Raw genomic sequence first — 23,986 nt, forward strand, 5'->3', positions numbered from 1 at the left:
AGTGCTCGGGGGCTGCCACGTGCAGCCCCGAGCACTATCTCCTAAGCACTCTTGTATGGATCTTCGGGGAACCGAGCGCTCGGGAGCTGCCGCATGCAGCACCAAGCACTCTCTCCCAGAACTTAGCTCTTCTGATCGTCGGGGGACTAGGGTGCTCGGGGGTGACCGGGCACCTCCCCGAGCACTTTCTTCCCGGTACTTTAGGCTCTGTGGATCATCGGGGAACTGGGGCGCTCGGGGACCACCGACTGTGGCCCCGAGCACCTTCTCCCAGGACTTGAGCTTTTCTCATCCTTTAGGAGGGACCTCGTGGAATGGCGCCATGTGGCGGATGGCTGGCCAGGCCTCGGGACTCAGGGACCCCCGGTTCCTGATACACCGACAATGCCCGTGTGTTGAAACGGGAGCCAAATATTTTTTCGCTATAATATACGTTGCGGTGGTTGAACAAACAATGGTGAGCGGATGCTGGTGTCCAGGCTGGAGACAAGCGGCGCGACCTCAGGTGATCGTCAGAGGAGAAGGGCGACGGGATTGGGGATCAAACACGTTTCTATTCGAGATGGGATTGAGGACCAGAGAACGCGAGGGGAGCGAATGAGCGACACAGATGTTGATCCCACATGTCGGTGCACACGGATGAAGGACAATGATCGGACGATGATGCTTCATGTGGGCGCGATCGAACAGGCGATCTACGTCCGGTCATCTGACTGTGGTAGACGAAAGAATTATTTTGGTTCTTTTTAAGTAGTAGAGATTTACAACACTGCACGACTTTAAATGTGTATTTTGCTCGTGTAAAGAAGAAAATAGTGAACTAATACCTCATTTTGCCTTTCATCTTTTCTCTTTCTCCGTTCAATCTTGGATTTATCTCGTGAAGATAGCAAGGGTCCCTCGAATATATCAGGTTGCTTTTTTTGAGCAACATTGTTGTTCATCCTCTCATTCATGCGTAACAAAGTAACAGGACTTCGCACAGCTTGTTTAGATTTCACAAGACCATGCTTTCAAGTTTTTCACAAAGCTTACTGCAGACCTATATTGAAAAGGAAACAAAATACATCTAAAGGTTTCTGCATAAAAATCTGAATCAAACAAACTCTATATACATTTTATGAATACAAGCCTTGTTTGATAGCTCTCTGTAGATCTTATAATATGGAGCGAAAAAATGTGACAGCACAAAAATGATGAATAGAGGATAACCATAAGCAATGAAAGACATTGTGATTGGTCCCGACTCCTCAAAGAAGGCAAATTGCAGAGATCCTCAGGGGGCAGTTCTATTTTGATGATAATGAATCGTGCTATCTCACAAAATGTTACCACTAAATAAAGTCATTTGGGTCCCCAAAACAGCACATCGGAGTGCTGCTCACAGTAGTTTCTGGAAAGTTTCCATGAGACTCCATTATCCAGGACAACACAATGGACTTAACACTTTGGCTATGACACTTGTAGAAATTTGTGATACCTTATCCTAGATACATTCTCTCAAGATATACCTAAAATAGAAACAAATGTTAATGGTTGGTGTCTTCTGAATTGGAAACAAATGTTTTTTTGCCAAATAAAACAAAAAGGAGAGAAAAATCTTTTAGTATTCACACACAAATATGACTACCACTGTTGTTTGCTGCTCGTATAAAAAGTAGCTCATTTATACACCTTGGATGCTAATACACACATATCTGGGTAAGCATCAAATTCAAGCTCAGTAGTGCGAAAATAATCAGAAAGGATTCATAGATAGACCTATTAATGAGGGTCTATGGTCAATCCTAAATTCCTTTTTTTTCTACCCTATATGATAAGACAACCCATGTTTTGCATTACAGGGAAGGTATGAGAATAAAAAAGGCAGTTAGAAGTTATGAGAATCTGATACAATTCAATTTAATTTGGAAAAACCCCAACTTTTACTTCAAGGAAAATGAAACAAGCTATAGGGAAATGAAAGCCATCTTCTGATGGTCTCAAGTTAAAATATATGTCATGCTATACGTTTTCATATGCTTCATGATCCAATGGTCTGGTCAAAGTATTGCTGAGATTATTGTGAAACCATAACGGTGAGTGTTCTAAATTAATCTCTAAGCATTTATGTACAGGAAAAGTAGTTAAAAATATTTCAAATACCTACCCTGGAATCATCAATAGCTCGCTGGTCTATCCCAGGTAAATCAATCAGTTTTAATGGGGGAGCCAAAAATATAACAAGAAAGTACCATTAGAGAATTTTACATAGCACCACAACAAAATAAAAGGCAAACTAACAAAAGCACATTTAGTACAAAAATTAAGCATAGGGTCCATCAACAGTAAAACATCAAGACACTAAAAAAAGATAAAGAATTGGATCCCTCGCATTTCAGCAATTACACACATCCAACGATTCTCTTGTTATTTCCTTCCATAGCGAATACAATGCTAGATGATCCCAGTTATTATTTCATCATTGTTACATGACTTAAATTACTAATGAAACAAAAAAAATCAGTTCTAGGTTTGCCAAAATGACTCAACTACTCGCAATCGCAGACAAACCTGTGCTCGTGCGTAGCTTGAGATAAATTATCAGAAAAAGGAACAACTCATAATTAAACATGCTCCAAAGTCCAAACTATTCTCTGGCAGTTCATAACACAAAAGTTGACAAGATATGTTGAAGCCTTACAGCCGAGAGGCCTCTAGAAAGGAGTGCAAATGCAAAATCCACTCTCTGGTTGATCAGCTGCAGCCTCAAGGAGCATTTGCCACTCTTATTGCAGGCATCATTCTTGAAGTTTGCAAACTGGAACTGCAGGTAACTTACTCACCAAAATTCAGTATTTGATCCATGTCATGTAATGTAAGATGGTAGAACAATACCAACCTATCGACACGCCGTTTTTGTGAGGACACGGACGGACGAAGGGGCAGAACAAAGCTGACAATACGTGGATAAGAAACTTTTTAAGTAGGAGAGAATTTTTGGCTCAGAAGACCTCTGCCCAGCTAACCTTAAAGATGTTGCAGTTGAAATCATTAAAAAGTGCAGTGGTCTGCCCTTGGCAATAGTTACTATGGCTAGTTTAATGAGTACTAAATCAGACAGAAGAGAAGAATGGGTGAGTGTTTGTAATTCAATTGGTCTGGGGCTTCAAAGTTACAATGTGGAAGGAATGGAAAGGATTTCATCCCTTAGTTATTGTGATCTTCCCTACCATTTAAAGACATGTTTATTATATAGTTTTCTGTCCATGCGTTGCAACGGACGCAAAAAAAAATTGTTAAACAAAAATTTGAAGGTATTATCAGGAAAAAAAGGAATATAAGATTGTGTGCAACGATTATAATGTAAGAGAAGGCATATTTACATTGCATCAAAGAAACTCACATTATTTAACATAAAAAAAGATACCTTGTTTACGGTCATCGATATCTGGATCCATAAGACCCAGTTAATCATCAACATCATTTCCTCCGAATCACTCACCAGCTGGAACAAATATAGGTACTCTAAGCGCATAACATGTGCAAAAAAGGAACTCTGTAGATGTAGTAGTGTTATCATATTGTCTATCAAGTCAAACAACTATAGACCACTGAAAGGGGAAAAAGTAATAACCTCATCCATAAGAAGTGGGATAAATATTGTAAGCATCTTTGAGTATACATCAGGTATTGTTGAAGTAGCATTGCTTTCACTATGACCAGCGCCATTAGAACCTTCAAGCCAAACAGCAGGGTTCTTGGGTGCCTTTACACTTGCAGAAATTTCATTGGCAAATTTGTATGCCTAAACCAAATTAAAGAGATAATAAATTCCAAATTTCCCAACCCTTTGGGACTGAAATAAAGCCAATTGGGTTTTAAAATACTCAGCATAAATCTCAGACCTTAAAATGTAAGATGGCAAGCACATGTACATATCTGAAATAGATAAAAAGTATGGAAGTTAGAGTGTAAGGTGTCATATCAAACAATAGCATTCAGTCATCTTTATCTGACTTCTCGGTGAAGTAATCATTTAAGGCAATAGCAATATATCTTCCTTAAGAGACCCAAGCAGCTCTTGTATGAACTCTGTTGTAAATAAGCAACAAGAAATGATAAAAATGGTAATGAAGTAAAATATGTAGTAAGTAGGCAGATCGCATGAGAAATAAAATTATAACATACCCATGAATTTCTCTTCATCTGCTTCTCAATCTGCTTATCATGTTTGGCTACTGGAGCTCGAGTGAACAGCTCCTCTTCATGTTTCTCTTGCTGCTCTCTCTGTCCCATGTACTTCACAAATTCCATGCTTTCATCACCCATCGTTGCCTTCCACTCTAATATTGCATAAACAGGTCATTTAGCTTGAAAAATAGAACAAGTAGCAGAGTCCACAAACCTCTTCAGGTCTATCAAGAGCATCATCTATTATCTCTTTAAGGTAAGAACTTTCTGTTGCCATTAGTGCTATCACTTCGTCTCTCCTTGAAGCTTGTTTATGGCGCTTGTCCTCATCATCCATACTTGCAGGCATAAATTTTGGAGGGTGGTAATTACCATCATTGTCCTAAAGCCAAAGAGTTATACATCAGATAAAAAAGAGTTGTATAAACTGAACATGCGACAGTAGCTGAGAAATGAACAATACTGATCTGAATAATATTAACAAAAAATATTGCACTTAGCACTCTAGTAGTATATCACAAACTTATGGAAAGATAAAAAAAAATAAAACGTGACAATTATGCACCTCAGGCATGTTGAATAAGATTCATAGACCACCATGTTAGAAATTAGGTACAAATATGTCAGAAGGGCTTAATGTGATTATACCAAATTATGCAATCAAGGGACATTACACCTTATCGCACTGACAACTATGTTACAAAGAACAGCCTATATAACTATATTGGCGGCAAATATGGGTATATTTAGTCCTACTGTGAATCATGTGACAGTTATCGATCCATGTTTGGGCTAAACCAACAGACTAATGCTACGTTTCAAGATTTCAAGTGCAGACAAGTTAGTGAATACAATTTCACAAAGTAAGTTCACGTAGGTCGGCTGTGCACACACGAAAGGAAGCATCTGACGTGGTAACAAACATATGGTATCAGTTAGGAAGTGAAAAACATCACCTGCCCATTAGGAGCAGACTTTGTGTCCATCATATCTGGGTTTGGCCATTAATTCAGCAAGCCTTCCTCAGCCGAATGCTCGTCCTTCCCCTTCGCCTCTGCATTTGGTGCCTTCTCTTGAGCTGTTGCACCATCGGCGGTGTTGGTGAGCTTCTAGATTTGGTACTCCGCCTTCTTATCAATCGGATGTATCTACAGCACCACATTCAACAGAACACCATAATTAATTAACCAAGTCTGCCGAGGCAAGCAACTGAACAATAAGCATTGGAGGCATAGGCACACCTTCTCTAGAAACAGCCTGATCTCGACAAGGCTCCGGACGATGGGGTGGTCCTCCACCGAGAGCCCCTTGGCCTTGCGAAGCAGGTAGTAGACAATGTCCTGGCAGTAGCCAATGAGCAAATGGTTCTTCGCTTCTAGGTACCCAATCCCATTGGCCGTCGTTAGTTGGCTCTCCTTGACCTATCCACACGCCACCCCCAGAGAAAAAGAACAAAATTCATACCAAGCCAACAGGATAACGAACCAAGCTTCATTCAATCGATGTCCCCAAATTCAGCAGTTACAAAATTCGCTATCACTTCGTTGAAGTCGAGAGAGGTGGGAAGCTTGCGAGGGGAAGAGAGGTGAGTAGAGTACCTTCCGGGTGAGGGCCTCGACCTTGCCCCTGACGAGGTCCAGCCCATCCTTCATCTCCTTGAGGCCAACGAGCAGCTTCGACGCGTCATCGTTGCAAGCAACCAACACCCACCTCAAACTCTATAGAGATTTTCTGTTGTACTCAAATTCTCGAGGAATTCTCACGCCCTCTGGTAGAGGCGCATCACTCGTAGGGCATCGAGGTGGTGCTCCGGATTGTCGAGCGCCTCCAGCGCCTCGAAACCTAGCTGCTGGTCAAGGTCTTCGTTGCAAAATCCCCACCGAAAGGCCCAATCCAGGAGACACCGCACACCGGTGCGGGGGAAGGAAATTGGGGGTGGAAGCAGTGAGCGACGTACCCGGCAATGGTGGCGAGGAAGAGGGAGAGGACGTCGGGGAGGAGGTTGGGCGACGACGCGTTGGAGCGAGGGTAGGAGGCGAGGAGGATTAGGTGGATCGAGAGCAGGATCACGCGGTGGCGCAAGCGATGATGGCAGTGGAGTGAGCGATGATGCGGTGGTGCGGGCGACGACGCGTTGGAGCGAGGGCAGAAGGGGAGCGGCGGCACGTTACCTGGAGTAGGGATCATGGGAGGGGAGCCGTAGGTGGGGACACTTGCGACAGGGGGTCACATGTCGACGCGCATTTTATCGCTGGAGAGACGCGACGGGAGTGGAACTGGAGGCAGAAGAAAACTGACGATTCATGAACTAGAGATTTTTTTAAGTAGGGTAGATATCGAATACATAATAATTTGGTGCTGACTGCTGAAAAATATACCTTTTGTTCTATAAAACAGCAGCAATTAACCTTCAAATTGTAACAGGTAACCTAAGCAATGTTTTACAATTATCAAAAAAACTAATCAAGAGTTGCACCATAGCTGTAATATGAAAAACATGAGGTATTTCAGTCAGCTATCATTCAGCTAGGCTATGAGGTTAACGTTATAACACATGTCAGCCAGGCTATCTGCCGTATCACAAGGGTAGCAGACCCTGGATTCCAACTTTCAACGTAGAATTAACAAAGTAATGTGAATATAAAAGAAGACCTCTCAAGTACAATTATCTCCAGACAATGAGGGTAAAAACAACTTTGTAAGAGCCACTAAAAGATGGGCCTAAACCCATCCCAGTATTGCCCCCATCACTCAAAATTTAGGGGCAACAACATACCAAAGAAATGTATTAAGCTGGCTATGAACCATTCAACAAAGCCCTCCCAAGGTTTGAATGCCAGCTTTGACCAATCTCCACACCTCCATCTATGTTCCCAAAAGACAAAAAATGGTTGTAGGAAGTATGAACAGATGAGCTGTTCAAGTCCAATTGTGAAAATCTCTTTGACCGAGCAGACAAAGGGTATTGAAGCTACCTGGACTCAATCCAAGGAACAAATGGACTTAACTGTATTAGTATGTAGACTCATTGGGCCTGTTGGCACAAAAAAATGTCATTTCCCACCTCTGCTTTTACCCCTTTGATCTTGTCCTGATAAATGACCGACTGATGAATAGGCTGGCAGACATTTTATCTTAGTCTCCCACCCTTTCGTATAAAAGTAAGTAAGCCTCGCAGTTAAGAACTTCCTGCAGAGAGGCTTCTCTGACTTGTCCATCGCTTGCGTAAAACCAAGACTTAGAGCTACTGCTCTGTTGCTGCCGACCCCTAATCCTGCCAGCTCTCACGTATGCAATATAATGACCTCCTGTCATGGATCCCATATGCTCGACAACGCCAACCAGATGATAAGTGGTGTTGTCATTCTCCTTAGATCTGCATATTACAGGAAATAATGATGACCAGACCAATTGTAAAGCTGTAAAAAACTGTTGCTGCTCATAAATCACAAATACAAGGATTCCAAATCCAAAATAATCCACTTCTATCATATAGAATCAGAAGACTCTAGGGTCTAGAAGCAGCAGTGATCATCAAGGCCTCATAATAGGATAAGAACATTTAAACCCAAAATACCAGAAGATCACATGTACATCAGATGGGTTACATAACCATTTTAACTGCTCTACAACCATTAACTTATCAATAAAATGCCTTTCAATCAGATCCATAATGGGACCTAAATATTGTAACTATGCAGAACGCATATTCCTCTCTGAACATAAATGTCACCAAGTTGGGTAGTGAGCTGATCGGATCATAAGGACCACAAGCTCAAGGACATTACAATGTGCAGATTGCTTAAAACACCCACATATGGCATCCGATGTTATATGCCCTCAAACATGACCACGCTGCTAAAGTCCAAAAGGTCCTAGTGAAACTTGAATCGTATAGGCAGTAAGCACAAAATTCTACTCTGAATTAGGCTATACCGAAAGAATATGAATGTGTGCACACTTCTTTTAGTTGATCAGGATTGGAAGCTGGGACATGACATGATTTTGTTTTCTTCTATGTCTTATGCACAGAAAAAGAATTGCCTTAATACTTTAGAAAGCACCATTCGTCAATGGTACAACCCATTCTATAACTTCTATTTGGATACATATACGGGATATCTTCACAGACCAAACTTGATCGTGTTTCCCCTGTCTGAAATATATGTTGCACAGCGCAGCAGTAAATCACAGAAAGAAAAAAATGAACCAAACATCAATTGAATTCTCTGTGTGATAAACCCACAAACACAAAATAGGAAACAAAAGGGAGGAATGACTAAAGTTTATTTTCTGCTATTAGTCCATTTAGTCCCTCAATGACAACAAAGATGACCACACTAAAAAAAGGCCAAAATTTACCTTTATGGACCATTTTTTTCCTTCTGTTAAAAGTAATTCCTAATCATCTAAATCCCTCAACCTCCAAGTCATGACCATCATATTAATTTAAGGAAGAGGCTATCAAAAGGGAAACTTGGTCACTTCATGCCCCTACAACTAAAAAAAAAAAACCCATTTGCAGCTTTCAAAACCCTACCAATTTGCAGTCATATGCAATTGTGATATTTCAGCGGATAATATAGTACTTGGAATGCCGAAAGAAGAAACCAATTTATATCATTAGCATGCTTTTGCATAAAAATAAGACACTTAAATTAAATATGAATCATATTACTCTATTATGTGAACTGCAACAGAGAAATCCAAATGAAAAAGATCCATATTTTACTCTCTTTCAGGAAAAAGAGGAACATGAAAACTTGAATCACAGAATCAGCTTGCAAGCAATCAGCAATGATATGTCTATGTAGCAAATTACAACCCATGAATCTAGGGACTGGAAATTACCAACCGAAGTTTATTTTTCTCTCAATGTGTCTATGCCAGTTTACATGCAAGAGTACTATTACTATTGGTTGAGTAGATTGAAGCATCGTATATATATTTTACATTATCAACAAGTAAATAATATATATAAGGTGGATTCTCCATGTGGGTAGTAAGAATAAAATAGTAACAAATTGCGGCAAAGCGGAAGAAGTTGACTGGTAAAAGGAAAATGTATATACTTTTAGTAGAAAAAATTAAGTACCTTGGGTCCATGAATGGCCTTATATCAAGCATCTCCTTAAAGCGCACATGCCCTTTCAATTTCTTAAACCGGCCATGAGAATCCTGACTAAATCTGTTCAAATTAATCGTCAATGCAGGTGGAGCCTTGCTTATAAGGATTCTTCTCATTGCAGCTCTGAAAACCTTTGCTTCATCCTCTTTCTGCTTATTTTGGTTATCTTTCACTTGATTTCCCTTACCAACCATCTTCATTTGCTTCCTCCTGCCTTGATTCCTTGTGTTGACATCTTCAATATCTTTTGCACTTGGCAAGATTCTTTGTGCATCAGATGGAGGGCTGCTAGCCACAACTTCTTCAGCACCACCACCACATTCAGCTTTTATATTGTTAGTTGCAGTGCAAGAGACTGAATCATTATCACCACAACTAAGTGGTGCACTTGTTGCTTCAGTGGTTATATCCACATTACATCCATCATTTTGTTGGATAGCTAAATCATGTGATTGCTTACTCAAAGATGTGCATTCCACTGCTGAGCTGTTCAAATCTTTACACTGTTCCTGATGGTAGATACTACTGTTTAACTGTTCGGTCTTGTCAACACCTGTTTTCTGTACAGTCGTATTTCCAGTGTCTGAAAAATTATCATTGAAGATCTGTTCAGGCTCAGCCAACGAAGGATTTGCGTACTCACCTTCCATGCAGTGCATTTCTGAATGTACATTGTCTGAGCAACCATCAGTTGTCATAATCTGGTCAATGTCCTTTTTGTTGCAGCTCATGACCAACTTAACACCATGTTGTTCTTTATCACCACCTGGCATCATCTCCTCATCCTCCTTTCTTTCATTGGCACTACCCATCATCTCCACGATACTTTTTCTTTCATCAATGTTTGGGCGTGCTGCATTAGTACAGTGCTCACAGTGCCATGGTTCAGATAGCAGCTCTGGTTCAGTGTACAAAGCCAAGCAGCCCTCAACTGATATGGGAGCATTACTATCATCCACCTCATCATCAGCACTATTGCTACTCCAAGCCATCACATCAATATCTTCACTTTTACCGGTTCCTTTCTTGACTTCAGAAGTAACTTCAGGTTCGTTGAACATATCGCCAAGGCCAACATAGTCATCTTGCCTTATATCTCCACCAGATGGAGGTTGTGTATCATTTTCTTCTACTGGAGAGGCAGCTGGAGGGGGAGCTGCATGTCCTGAATTCTGTGAATTTTCTTCAGTTTCATCCAATTCCTTGGCAGTGTCTTTGTAAGGAAGCAAGATAACAGGCTGTAAAGAGGTGGCATGGTCAAGAGTGTTCTCACCAGAGTGCTCAGAACCCAAGATCTGCTCTCTGGGTAAGGCATCATCCTGAGGGTGAAACGAACCATGTATGTCATCCTTACTTCCCCAAATATGTCCTGCTTCAGCAGAATCTGCAGAATCAAGAATCTCAGACTTCGCTTCACCTGCATCGGCAACATAATCCAACCAGCTCATGTTATCCTCCACATTTGAAGTGACCTTTAGTTCTTGAATAGACACAGAAGCACATGACTCACTGCATTCGGAGGGTTCAGGTTCTTTCTCATTGACTACCTGTCCTGATTCTGAACCAGGAATTTGGGAATCGTTGCACTCAGCAACTGTTTGAATCTTTTCTTTGTTATTCTCCTCTACAGTAGGAGATACTCGAGCAGGAATCGTCCCATATCTGCGATTTTTGTTCCAATCTCGTATGGACTGCTTGGTCCTCTTTGCTGGTGGTGATGAAACACTCTTGGCTGGAGGCCTCCTTGATGGAACTGGAAGTGAGAGATCAAGGAACTGGTCATGTTTAACGGAACTGTGAGAGCATTCTGTGCTGGACACAGTACTAGACAGCTGGCCCCCAAAGATGGAGTCAACAATTGTTGGAACCCCTTCATTGGAATCATCTTCCGCTAGCTTCCGTGCTTCAATTTCCTCAGTACGTAAACCATCAAGAAAGCAGCGGAGTAATTCATGGCTATCTTGCATCTGGTAGCCCCTGAATTGCGGGTACTTTGAGCAAATATTTGAGAAGAGGTTCTTTGAGCTAAGTGCACCTCCAGCATCATTTGAAGCACTCGTCTCCACAAAGAGCTTCTTCAGAGACATAGCAAGGGGCCCTGTTGGAACATCTGGTCCTAACATCTTCCTGCGCAGACTATCAAGTGCGAGGAGATTCTGCACCACTGCATTGAGGAAGCATGTGTTTCCAAGATTTGGAAGCCCTTTAATAACATTACCATGGCAATTAACTAAAGGCAATGCATCACTATCCACTGCACCAACCATCTTATCATCTGTTTTCACTGCCACAACAGTTTCTAGTTTAGGCATCTCAATCAACACCTCCTTTTCACATGACAAACAATATGCAACTGTTGGGTCATCATACTTTGCAGCCCACCAATGCCGGTCCTGCTTGGCATGCCTTCTAGCATGGCCATATGGCTTTGTGTCAGCTACTGCACCACCACAAAAATGCCGACCGCAGTGCAAGCAAACCCACATATCACTATTCTTCGCCTTTGCCTGCACCTTGGCAGCAGTGCCTCTTGCACCACCTCCTTTCTTCTTTTGCTGCTTACCGCCTCTCTCCTTGCTTCTTGCACTGCCTTTCTTTCTTGGGGCATCCTCCCGGCAATGCTCACACGACGCAACATGCTCGGAAGACAAGATCTCCAGGAGGACCTTGTCCAAGTGGGCAGTATCATGTTTGTAGTGGCTGCACTGCTCCCTACCACTGGCTGACACAGTTGCTTCCTCCGTCGAGTGGCTTGCGTCTTGTGAAGCTGCATCGCCGGATCCAGCATCTGAGGATGTGGCCGGCAGGTTAACTGTTACAGGTTGCCTCCTGGTCCTCATGTTCCTCCTCTGCAGAATACAAGATGGTTCAATATAAGTGAAAGCCAATGATGTATGGTATTAGCATAACGATCAGTCAAATTATCATTTAGCAAAAAAAACAAGCACGAGAAAGACCCGCAATGAGTAAATGGTTCAATAGGCCCTAGTAAAAGGCGTGATGTATGCTCCTTAAACATCACAATTTACCCAATGACATAACATCAGCAGTGCGCACAACGTTCTTGAAAAGTGAAGTAGTAGTTCTTTCAATTCAAGATAACGAAAATCATCATACTTCAGGGGGCACTTGCGAGAGTGATACTGCCTGCACTTCATCTTCAATGCCTTCCCAATCAATAGGTGAGGTGTGTGCACCAGCAACAGCGGCCGGTACTCCACGACAGCTCCCCACTGCTGGGGAGCTTGCTTCCAAGCTCACAACTACTTTATCATCAGACCCATCTTGTGACTGTCTCCTCGGGGCATGCCTTGTGCCGCTGACTGTACTCATGCTATCTTTGATGCAGACACTCACCTCAGCTCCGCAAAGAACCTGAAATTCATGGGGACATGGCTTAGTAATTCTTTAGCTACTGCTCTACAATTCTTTTGTTCACAACAAGATTGGGACACAAACCTAGCAAACAACAAACAGCCAAGAAATCCTAACAATCGTAAAAGGGGAAAGCTGGAGGTTGTACGCATACTAGTGGCAAAACTGAACAAGGTCAAGACTACAACATGAACACGCCCCTAAATCTTTTTTTCCAGAACCCAGCAATGATCTACCGAATCGACAAACCCCAGCAGTGGAAAACCCTACCTAGAAACGAGCGAATTCGACCAAGAATCGGGGAATCCGCAGCGCGACGATCGAATCAATAACTCCTCCCTCCCCGGCTATTGCTTCGCCGAATCAACAGACATAGCCAAATAATTCCACACGACGCGAATTAAATACAGATCGCACGCATAGGGAGAGACGAAAAAATTGCACCTACTCGTCGCCGAATCGAACCCAACTCGACCGAACGAAGGACTCGAGGAGGGGAGGAGCCGTGCCATGAGAGGCGAAGCCGCTGGAGCTGCTGGGGAGGGGCAGCAGCGCGGAGGAGGAGGGCGCCGGATTCACAGTGCGGCTTCGATTCACATTGCGGTCGCAGTGCGGCTTGCGGCCCAGAACGATCCGTAGGCACCACGACGTCGACGAGGGAGCGCCACGACGAGGGAGGAATCCGTAGGCCGCCGAAACCGACGAGGGGGAAGGCGGAGGTGGTGCGGGGCGGTAGGTGAAGAGGCCGCCGCCGACGGTGGGTGGTGCGGTGGCGGCCCTAGGGTTTCGACGGAGGACGGTGGGTAGGGGTGTAATCGGATTCGATATATCGCTGACGCCATGTCTGTCTCACTTTTTTTTTCATCTGGATCAGTCTCTAGCTCATTAATATGGATCAAATATGTGATAATACCAATATTAGATGTAAATAATATCGGTCACGAATATTTATTTAGATATTGAGTAAAAAAATTATTAATATATATTTTAGCTGTTATGATTGTTCGACTATTCCATATATCCAAAAGTCAACTACTACATTAGAGGTTCAAAGCAAATCAACACTATACTCTTATGAAACAAATTATGTTAGAGTAAAATTGGAAAGTAACGAGTGTCAATAGACTAGGTAAAGCTTCTATTAACTATTTAAATATATTAATAATTTTAAATAAAAAAGTATCAACTGCAAGCTTATAGATATCGTCAAAAGCTATAATTTTCATATAAAGATCATCTTCATCCGACTTCGTATGAAAATGCATAAGCTTCAGAAGATAGGCTAAGATAATTATCGGATAGTCTTCGAATATATCTGATTTTATTCTTGAATATCCGATATTCGATGGATACTTGGCTCTCTATATCCGACGGAAACCACTAACTATTTCACTTTAACATTTTCTCAATCGGATGAAAACGAAAACATGAAAGTTGGAAATAAAAACGAACATGGAACTACCGGTTATACGAAAAATAAATCGATCCGAACAAAAATATACCGGTACTAGATAGAAACCGATGATTAAATTCGGGAAGACTGAACCTTAGAATCATGAGTCCATAACTTAAAACATTGAAATAAAAATAATAGTAGCATAAATCCATACATGAACATGACAGTAAAATATGAGTACATAATAGTCTCACACACAGATACGCTCACTCAAAAGACAAGTCCAAGACTCCAAGTCCACACACATGAGTGCACGACATACCAAAATCACCAACAAGCAACAGACAATAGTTTAAGTGTTTAACAAGTCTAAGACTCATGTCCAGACTAAGAGTACATAACATACCAAAGTAATCAATATACAATAGTTTAAGTATTTAAATATATAGACAATCAGACATATAGCGAATAAAAGTTATCAGGGTAGGATAGCTAGATAGGAATATAGGATAGAAAAACACCAATACATTTCTTCTTTCATTATTGTCGGCCTATAGCTCCTCCAAATCCTTCATCTCATCATAATCACTTTCGGTTTTAGCTATTTGTTCTTCTCCTCCTAAAATTTTTAATTTCATGAAAAGAAGACAATTAGACAATGCACATAATTATCATTTGTTTGGTAACCACAAAAGTGCAAATGTATATGCTGCACTAGAAAGAATATCTTTTTTTAGAAAAAACTACAAAGACTATATAAGATACACATTTGGTTCTATTTGGCTAAAATAAATACACAGACCTCATTCCATTCCTCATTCACAAGTGTTTTAGAACATGCCTCTATAACCTCGAGATCACCCACAGTTGAAGCAACAATCTTAAAATCTAAAAAAAATAAAGGCAAATATATCAGAAGTAAATTCTTGCACAGTTATAATTGACAAACTATTTAAGTTATCACATTTTGTTGCTACAGTTACTCAATCCTTCGTACAGATCAATACTTGTACCATCTCAGAATCAAGGCGTCTGCAATAAGCATCAATAACACGGCCACCAGCACTAAAAGCAGACTTTGAAGCAACAGTTGGCACTTGTATGGCCATCATATCACGAGCAATTCGTGAAAGAACATGATAAACTTCTGTTTGTTCTTCCAATATCCTAAATATCAAACTGACTCTGTTTCAAAAGTGATTCTACCATGTATTTATCCAACTCATTTGAGTCATCACTATCAAGACCATCATGGTCATATAAGATGTTTTCAGGTTTAACATCTTGATTTTCTATTAATAGATCTACTGGAGTACTATTTCATTCACAATACCCTTTTGACTTTGAAGATGCAGATGTAGAACTAGCATAAAATTGATATAGTTTCTTTATAACACCAATAAACTCTTCAAGTTTAATTAGAGAGAAAACATCATATAACTTTGAGTAAATTGTACAAACCTACAACTATTTGTATCTTTATAACATAAAACTATAACTTCTGAGACCTATTTGATAAAGCTACAACTACTTATGCCCTTAGTAACGTAAAACTATAATTTTTTAGTCTGATCCCACCCGTCAGCCACACATTAATCATTTCCCTATTATGCTGAAAATATGTGACTAACAGGTAAGAACAGGCTCAAAAGTTATAGTTTTATGTTACTAAGAGCACAAGTAGCTGTAGTTTCGTGAAATAGATCTCATAAGTTGTAGTTTTGCGTTACAAAGATACACATAGTTGTAGGTTTATGAAATTTACTCTATAACTTTTTTACGAAGAATCCTATAAGTTTTTTTCTTGTTCCTAGGATAAAGAAAGCATGCCATTGCAAGATAAGTATTGGACTTGTTCCAATATTTCTCAAACTTCTCACTCATAGCGATTGTCATTTCACTAATAGTGGAATCTCCACTAATAGACCATTTATCAAGCAATTCATCTATCTTATAGAAACCTTTGTAAAACAATTTTGCAGTAAGGTATGAAGTACCGGAGAGAAGTTCAGTAAGATCATATAATTTCTTCGAGCACTAAAAAAATGTGTACATTCATGTACCATTCATCAAAAGATAAAGAAATTTTCTCATACCTACGACGATTAAAAAATTAAGCCTCACAAAAGCAGCTTATAGTACAAGGCATCACTCAATATCAAATAGGTTAAATTCTACCTAGTTAAAACATAAGTGAGAGACCCTTCTTTGTATCTAACCCATACTCAGTAGCTCGCTTCAAGAGTTTCTCCCATTGCAACGGAGGGCCCTTTACAGCTAGTACAATTGTTTTAATCTTCTCGATTGATTTTCAAATTAGACTCAAACCATTTTTGGTAACTAAATTGAGTATGTGATAGGCACATTTAACATGAAAAAAATAAACCTTCACAACTAAAGAATCACCGCTATTCTCATTGAGATATGAAATTACATTGTTGACTGCCACTTCATATGCACTAGCATTGTCCAAAGTGAAAGCAAACAATTTCTTCTCAACAAACCATCTAACCATAACTTCATTGAATGTCTTTATCAGCTTTTCACTAGTATGCCATTCTACATGAAAGAAACTGGTAATTTCTCTTTTGAATACGCTAGTCATCATCTTTTCAATAAAGGGTAACACACATGTATGATTTGTTCTGACAAGATATCTACATGTCTATGGTTGCATTAAAGAAGCAATGAACACCTTTAAAATATGCACACAGTTTGTCATTTTCTTCCAAATATATGTGTATTATTCCTTTTCTAACAATGATATGATACTTGATTGGAAGGCTATGACACGTGGATTTAATAATCTCGATAGAGTATTCATGTTTAACGATATTGAAAGAGTACTCATGCATGATTATTGTCGAATACAACTTCTTGACACTAGCTTCTTGATCATATGTGTAAGGCTCAACAACACTATTGTATTTTTCATGACCCTTTCCTACTTTGAGTTGTAGCTGCACTTTTACTATGTGCTAACTTCAGATGATTCTGAAATCTAGTTGTTTCATAATTGCTCTTAGCTCTATATTTGGTCCTGTATTTTGGGAAGTTGCAATACCCCCACAACTGATCATACTTCTTCCCATTCACCTCTACTATCTCAGTTTTCTTGGTAAAGTACAGTTAGACATTAGATGTGCACTTCTTTTGCCTCTTTGCAGCAGCCTTAGATTCATCATCATCAATAGGAACAACATCTTGATTTGCAGTTACATCACCCTGCGATCCTTGTCTGAGATGGCTGTGGAATTTTTAGATTTTAGCCCTTTTCAAAAACTTTTTCTACGTATAGACCTATGGGGAAACAATGTAAAAAAATGGACCCTTTTTACAACATCACGACTATTGGCGCCATTGTTAAATAGCACGATGTCGTGGAAATTGGTGATGTGGTAGCTGTCACGTACGATATTGCAAGTCTAATGTAGAAAATCATACGTAACAGCTTACCACGACGCCAATTGTCATGGTGCCATGCTATTCAACCATGATGCCAATTATCATGATACCGTGCAAAAGGGTCCATTTTTGAAATTATTTTTGCAAGGGTCTATTTGTAGAATATATTTTTTAAAATGGTCAAAATATAAAAATTCCACGAGATGGCTCAAAGCTAAGGTGAATACACACATGACTACTCGAGATAGATAGGTGTGGGCCATGGGCCGAGAGCCCGAGAGAGGTATACGAGATTGTAATTACCAGTGGTAATTTCTAGCCCAAAACGAAAAAATGACTAGGCTGTCAGAAATGTTCAAAATCATTTCCGATACCGTTTTTGGGACATTTTACCTGCGTTGATACCGTTTTCAAAAAGTATCGATTCTGGCTAAAATGATCAGTCATTTTTGAAAACGGTCCTCGATAAAACTAGAATTACTACGACCGACATGGATTTTATTTCTATTCTACTCCTCCTATTTAAAAGGAACAAAAAGAAAAGGGAGTTTTTCTTCATCTGGGCCCCACTCGTCATAGTCTATGTCATTCAAGTATCTCGCAAGTGGTGTTATGTGGGTTTGGTCATATGCACGCCGCAATAGGAAGGAGGGGGCGAAGACAACATCAACGGATCAGGATTAGGAGATTGAGTTTGATTTAGTTTCTAATTCAGCTAGAGATAAATTAGGGAAGTTAAGATATGGAGTCGATTTAGGATTGTAATGTCCTCCCTATATAAGGAGAGGTATTCTTCATAATAAAGCAAGCAATAGAATTCCTATTTCTCTCACTCTTTTCTAGCCGAACTCCTCCCATTCTTGGCTTTTGTCTCCAGCAGTACTATGGCGGGGAGGTGCAAGTATCGTCCTCGCCCTCCTATCGATCACATCTATTACCTTCGAAACCTCCCACCAGCCACAAGCCACAACAGGTGGGGTCATAGAGATGTCATGTGGGGCCTGAGTTCAACGATTGTTTTCTCCGTGTTCAAACAACGTGGGAAGGGGTAAAAAAATTGAGGAAATTACCCAGGAATCGAATGTGCAGGAGAGAAATTTCCTCTCTTTTTTTTTTGAAGAAATGAATAGCTCGGTATCAAAGATGATTGGAAATTTGTATCACCACATTGACATATAGTCCTAAAAGACATTGACATATAGTTATAAGACATAGGCGTATTGGTTTACAATCTGGAGCAGGAATAAGCCGCCCTCAAGGACTGAATTGGAAGCTGTGGAAAACAATTTCGGAGGCATTCCTATGAAATATTGTCATGTTGATAATTGACGGGTCAACTTTCTCTCCTTAGATAAAGTTACTGTTCCAAGCTTGTCCTGATGGGTAGCAGCGCCTTGTTGTTGGATCTTCATTTCTATTTGCTCAGTTTGCCTCAGCATTTTTTTTTTTTTTTGGCGTTCGAAGCATGGTTAGCTTTGTTCTTCTTTTGTTAGATTAATGGCTGCCGAGCAGTAAATGAGATGTTCCATCTTGAGCTGAACGGGTCTTGATTTATACTGTATATTCGATGGTATCTGTAGTGCATGCCAAGAATCTTCTTGCACAGATCACAAAAACGATTGCTTTTATAGGAAATTACTGATTAGCACTTGCACATCGCCAGAGCCATATGCATTATAACCTTAGTCCCAAATCGACGCCTTGCTCCCGTTTATGTTGTTCTGAACGGTGTGCTCTTTGGAATGCCACTCTACAAACATAACACATCGATCCATACTCTTGGAAAGTAAGTGCATAGATTTTACAGGCATGCCTAGAGGGAATTTCATATTAAAACGACATAAGCAAGCACCAAATCACAGAAATGAATGCATAAATCTGTGAGGCATAAATCTGATAGCGCGAACAAAATTTTCATTTATGTATGAAATTGTGCTCTCAAACATTGAAGCAAAGATGGATGAATATAAACCCTATAAACAATATCGCAGCTCATCTTTGAACTTTTAAAGAAGCAATAAATGAGGGAATCAGCTTCAGACGCTCTAAATGAGTTAAGGAGCTTCGAAGTGCTACAGTGCAGCTTGTTTCAAACTTTGGATGTATCTTAAGGTGCACTTGCACTTTCCTAGCCATTGATCTTCCCCCGTGACAAAGAAAAGGGAAGTTCCGGTAGTGTTTCAAACATATCAAAATATGGACTTGTCTGCCTTCTCAGAATCCAGCGATTTGCTGAACAAATCTCCAGATGCTACAGTGGTGTGTGGAATCATGTTTAGTCTTTGCTTCTTGTTTACTTCTGATGATTTTGTTTCTGAGGCTGTACCAGTGACTTTTGGATTTCCAACTGCGACGAATGCTACTCTCTTCCTAGTCTCAGGCTTGAAGTCCAGGTGTGGAACTGAATGTACATGAGTACTAATGGTGTCAGGAACTGAACAAGCACCGCTTTCATTTTCCAGTTGCCTCCCACTCTGAGAACCTCCATCATCACTGCAATGGTTCATTTTACCTAGTTGTTCCGCCTGAAAAGCATCTGGTTTGGCTGAACAGTTTGTTTCCTCAAGGTTTTCCATCACTGAAAAAGTGGCAACAAATAGGGCAATAGAATTAACAAGAATGCTTCTGAAATTTGATGCCATAAACCATAAATATAGAACTAATTCTGTTCTATTGAATACATAACAAACAATTTGGTGCTGACTGCTGAAAAATATACCTTCTGTTCTATAAAACAACAGCATCTGGAACAGGCAACCTAAATGATATTTTACAATTATCAAAAGAACTAATCAAGAGTTGCATCATAGCTGTAATATGAAAAAACATGATGTATTTCAATCAGTACCGTGCCAGCTACCATTCAGCTAGGCTATCTGAGGTTAACATTATAACACATGTCAGTCAGGCTATCTGCCATATCACTATAAACCATGCCAACATGCTGAGTTACCAATAAGTTCTAATGTGAGATACTTCCAAAGATTGATGGATTAAACCCAAATGCCATACTCTCAAGTGCCTTGGTAGCTAGCATGGGAAGCACAGTGATTGTCATAAAATAATTCAAAACTTCTGAATATTTGATTTGAGCTATGTTCTTAACAATGTAATAACACTACTAAGGTGCTTGATGTTCATTCAAACTCAATATCCATTCAGCAAGCAAGCATCAAACAATGTCATGAGCATGTCAACCAATTCTGAAATGCAACTAAGAATTCAGGAAGTTCATATATTTATGAATAGAAGATAAAGCATTTCAACCTTCACTAAAGAGCCCAAGCGTCTCATACTGGATTGAAGATTCAGGAGCACGCGACTTCTGATCCTCATCTTCAATTTCCTGACAGCTATCTTTCATCTTTTCATGCAAAACAAATTTATCTTTCGCCCATACACACTCCAGAATTATACCGGCATTAACGATTGTGGGGAAGTACTCTCTGACAGCCTGTGGAAATAATAAAAAGAAAACAAGGCAAAATTATTTAGTGACATCATTATATTTTCTAGCAAGATCAATTTGTGTGAAAAGTGAAGGCATGGTCGTAGGCAGTACAGTTTCTCAAGGATATACAAAATTACATCATTGTTAGTGCAGAAGCAAAACACACCTGCACTCCACCGATGCTAATCTTAACAGCCTGCTTCCTATCAGTAAGATCAGTAACCTTATTGTATACTGACACAACATCAAGTAACATCTGTGAAATAAATACCAGAGGGTTAGTGTCTACGGTAGAAGCTCTGTAGTAAAAAGAGAAAATAATAATAACAAACAACAACAGCAGCAGTAGTAGTAGCCAGCGTATGCTTCCAAGGCGAATTTCTTAACCTTTTAGGATAGTGTATGCCAGCAATTTATTAATGATTTTTCTTGATACAATCTTATTTATGTCTGTAGATTATAACCCTCACCTGTTGGATCAGGACCCTTACTCGCGCAAGCAAAGAAAAAATTGCCGTGCAAAGATCAACGAAGAATGATCTACCAAGTAAAAATGATATCTGACTGTAGTCTAGGTTAAGGTATTTTGGATATCCTTCAACCGAAATGGTAATGAAAGAAATTTATATATGTTCTTTTTATGAGAATAAGGAAATGTTTAAGATGAGGCATGTATCACTTAAGGTAAGCCAAGTGCAAGTGATCAACTAGTTCTATTTGCAACTTAAGAAACTAAACAGAGACATGAGACCAAAAAAACAAAGGATACATTGCTGCCTTCATAACAGGTTCAATCATCTGCAGAGGACAGAGAAGTATTTGAATGAGATACATTGGTGTGTTTTCTCACAACAGCATCAATGCTCAACAAACCTAAAACACACCTGAGATGACAAGCGGGCAATACCCAGGAGCCTCTCATGGTGACTATGATTTGCACCAGGCTTCTTCTTCCTTTGCCTGTATCAGAATTCAGAAAACAGCCGTAAAACCCCCAATTTGCCAACTAATCAGACGATAGCATGCGGAATTTCTAAGCAGCGCGAACACAATAGCAGACTGACTTGATCGGGACGAGGATCGTGTTGGCCGGCTTGCGGCATGCGAGGACGGGGAAGACAGCGTTGAGGACCTCCGAGAGGCCGGCACCGAGCAGCAGTTTCAGGTCCCTCCTCACCTGCGCGCCCAGGCACACGCGGACTCGTCACTCGTCAGCCCGATCCACTAGCTCACCGGGATAGCGGAGGAGACGTGCGGGGCTCACCTTGAGGAGGTACTGGAAGTAGGCGCCGCCGCGGTGCTGGTTCCGGTGCTTGTACACCAGGCGCTCCAGCACACCCGCCTCCGCCTGCAGGTGCCGCAGCGCCGCCCGCAGGCGCTGCTCCTCGCCCCTCTCCCCCGCTCCCTCCTCCGGCCGCTGCGGCATGGGCGTGTGAGAGCGCGGCGGCGGCGGCGGTTGTCCGGTGCTTGTTCGCGTCTCCTTGACCGAACTGGGCCCGGGCGGATGGGTGGGGGAGCTGGGGAGGGATGCGTCGTTTGCTGCGCGCGGCGTAAGTTTTTTGGGCCAAATGGGCTGTACAACCTGGCCAGATGAAGTGGAATTTAGATGGGCCGGCTTTGCAATGGGCCGCACGAATGGGCCGGACCAGGCAAAGGACGGTGTAGCAGGCCGATTTCAACGTGGGAATTGCCTGGAATTTGATTTTTTAAATAATATTATTTATTAGAAAATTGCAAAAAAATATAATTTAAAATAGGATAATTGTGCACTCCAATTGCTGACTAGTCCCTTGTCAGAATTCGGTGTGCCGACAAGTAATTCGTCAGGAACTTGTGGGCATACCAATTGCCTGGAGTTTGTGTTGTTTCCAAATCTTTGTTTCATAAAAATGTGATGATGAGCACCAGAGAGGAAGATGAGATGAGAGATGACCTGAGGTTTTCCCTTTTTGAAGGCAAGTGCCTGTGCCGATTCTATGACTTGAATAATACAGGTGGACAGAAAGATTCAAAAACCCTCCCCACCAGGCATGTCCCTTTTTGCAGATGATTTCTTGTAACATTTTGCAGATATTTGTAACATGCAAGTAGGTGGTTTTTGCAACTTGGCAACTTACACGATTACTCGGTTGAATCCACAGCTGATTTCTGCCTAAAGATTGGCGTAACGTGTGACAACCAGAAGTGCTCGATGGCCACATTTTTCTTGGAGCAGCTCTGCACTCAACGGCCTGGTGCTACTGCTTTCTTCGGCAGTGAGGAACGCGATCAGAAAGGCGAAAGGCTTCTTTCATGTTCCTCCCAACTCAAGCATACTAGCTAGTGGTACAACACATGGTAATGGTAAAAATACGATTGGGACGCATGCAGAGATTGATATGTTGGGGAGACATGGTGGGGTGGCATACTGGCATGCATGGATCGGATCAAACTATGCAGATGCTGTTGTTTTCTCTCCTGCAGACAGAGGATATCTCCATCCGAACGCTGTGATGGACCATGAACGTTGGGGTCTTTGGAGCCCATGCAGACGAACAATGAAGCTCAACCACCTTTTTTGAAAATTCATATCACACCGGTGCTAGATTTTCTATTTCGCTGTAGTGTTTGGCAGCACTTTTACTTTCTTATTCAGGGCCCACAATTGAATTGAATATTATCTTTTTATCTCCCATTATGTTCTCTCTTCCCTCTCTTATTACACTTACCTGTACAGCTTATTTTTATTAGTAGACACCGAAGCTTGAACTTGCATCGATGTCAAGAATCTTTTTCCAGACATTGCATGCCACAACGCCAGCACCGATGCCAAAAGCTGAAAATGGGTTTCAAGCATCGGTTCAGCCCCCACACTGTGGGCGCTCTAAGCTCATGGCATTGCCCATTTCAGGCCATGTTAGTACGTTACAAAGCTCAAGAGATTTTGCGATGTCCTGGGCCCTAGAGTAGTTGCCCATCAATCATAAGAGCTTTCCCAGTTGCCCTCGATACGCAGGCAGCAAGCAGGGCACCGTTTCTAGGGATCATACTGATGATACATATGTGGTATCCCAAATAG

At 41.0% G+C, this 23,986-nt stretch overlaps 2 protein-coding genes and 1 pseudogene across 6 annotated transcripts; all 3 read right to left on the reverse strand.

Moving 5' to 3' along the window:
- Window positions 1–1,540: 1,540 nt before the first annotated feature.
- LOC133897028 (uncharacterized) lies at window positions 1,541–6,360 on the reverse strand (annotated as a pseudogene).
- A 454-nt stretch (window positions 6,361–6,814) lies between these two features.
- Window positions 6,815–13,530, reverse strand: LOC133897295 (ubiquitin carboxyl-terminal hydrolase 2-like). Of its 4 annotated transcripts, none has more exons than XM_062337965.1 (4): window positions 13,125–13,530; window positions 12,419–12,676; window positions 9,269–12,150; window positions 6,815–7,549 (listed from the first exon to the last, which is right to left on the reverse strand). In XM_062337965.1, the coding sequence occupies exons 2-4, from the start codon at window positions 12,632–12,634 to the stop codon at window positions 7,309–7,311; spliced, it is 3,339 nt and encodes a 1,112-aa protein (XP_062193949.1). In that variant the 5' UTR covers window positions 12,635–12,676; window positions 13,125–13,530; the 3' UTR covers window positions 6,815–7,308. The 4 variants fall into 4 exon arrangements, with proteins under 4 accessions (XP_062193949.1, XP_062193948.1, XP_062193951.1 ...); XM_062337964.1 differs by having other exon boundaries at window positions 13,121–13,530; XM_062337967.1 differs by lacking the exon at window positions 13,125–13,530 and adding an exon at window positions 12,947–13,082.
- A 5,845-nt stretch (window positions 13,531–19,375) lies between these two features.
- Window positions 19,376–22,442, reverse strand: LOC133897296 (uncharacterized). 2 transcript variants are annotated; one of them, XM_062337969.1, is made up of 8 exons: window positions 22,193–22,441; window positions 21,993–22,105; window positions 21,813–21,888; window positions 21,698–21,726; window positions 21,399–21,492; window positions 21,095–21,184; window positions 20,745–20,931; window positions 19,376–20,055 (listed from the first exon to the last, which is right to left on the reverse strand). In XM_062337969.1, the coding sequence occupies exons 1-8, from the start codon at window positions 22,352–22,354 to the stop codon at window positions 19,667–19,669; spliced, it is 1,140 nt and encodes a 379-aa protein (XP_062193953.1). In that variant the 5' UTR covers window positions 22,355–22,441; the 3' UTR covers window positions 19,376–19,666. The 2 variants fall into 2 exon arrangements, with proteins under 2 accessions (XP_062193953.1, XP_062193954.1); XM_062337970.1 differs by lacking the exon at window positions 21,095–21,184 and having other exon boundaries at window positions 22,193–22,442.
- Window positions 22,443–23,986: the final 1,544 nt, after the last annotated feature.

This window comes from Phragmites australis, chromosome 17 (assembly GCF_958298935.1).
Source record: "Phragmites australis chromosome 17, lpPhrAust1.1, whole genome shotgun sequence".
NCBI lineage: Eukaryota > Viridiplantae > Streptophyta > Magnoliopsida > Poales > Poaceae > Phragmites > Phragmites australis.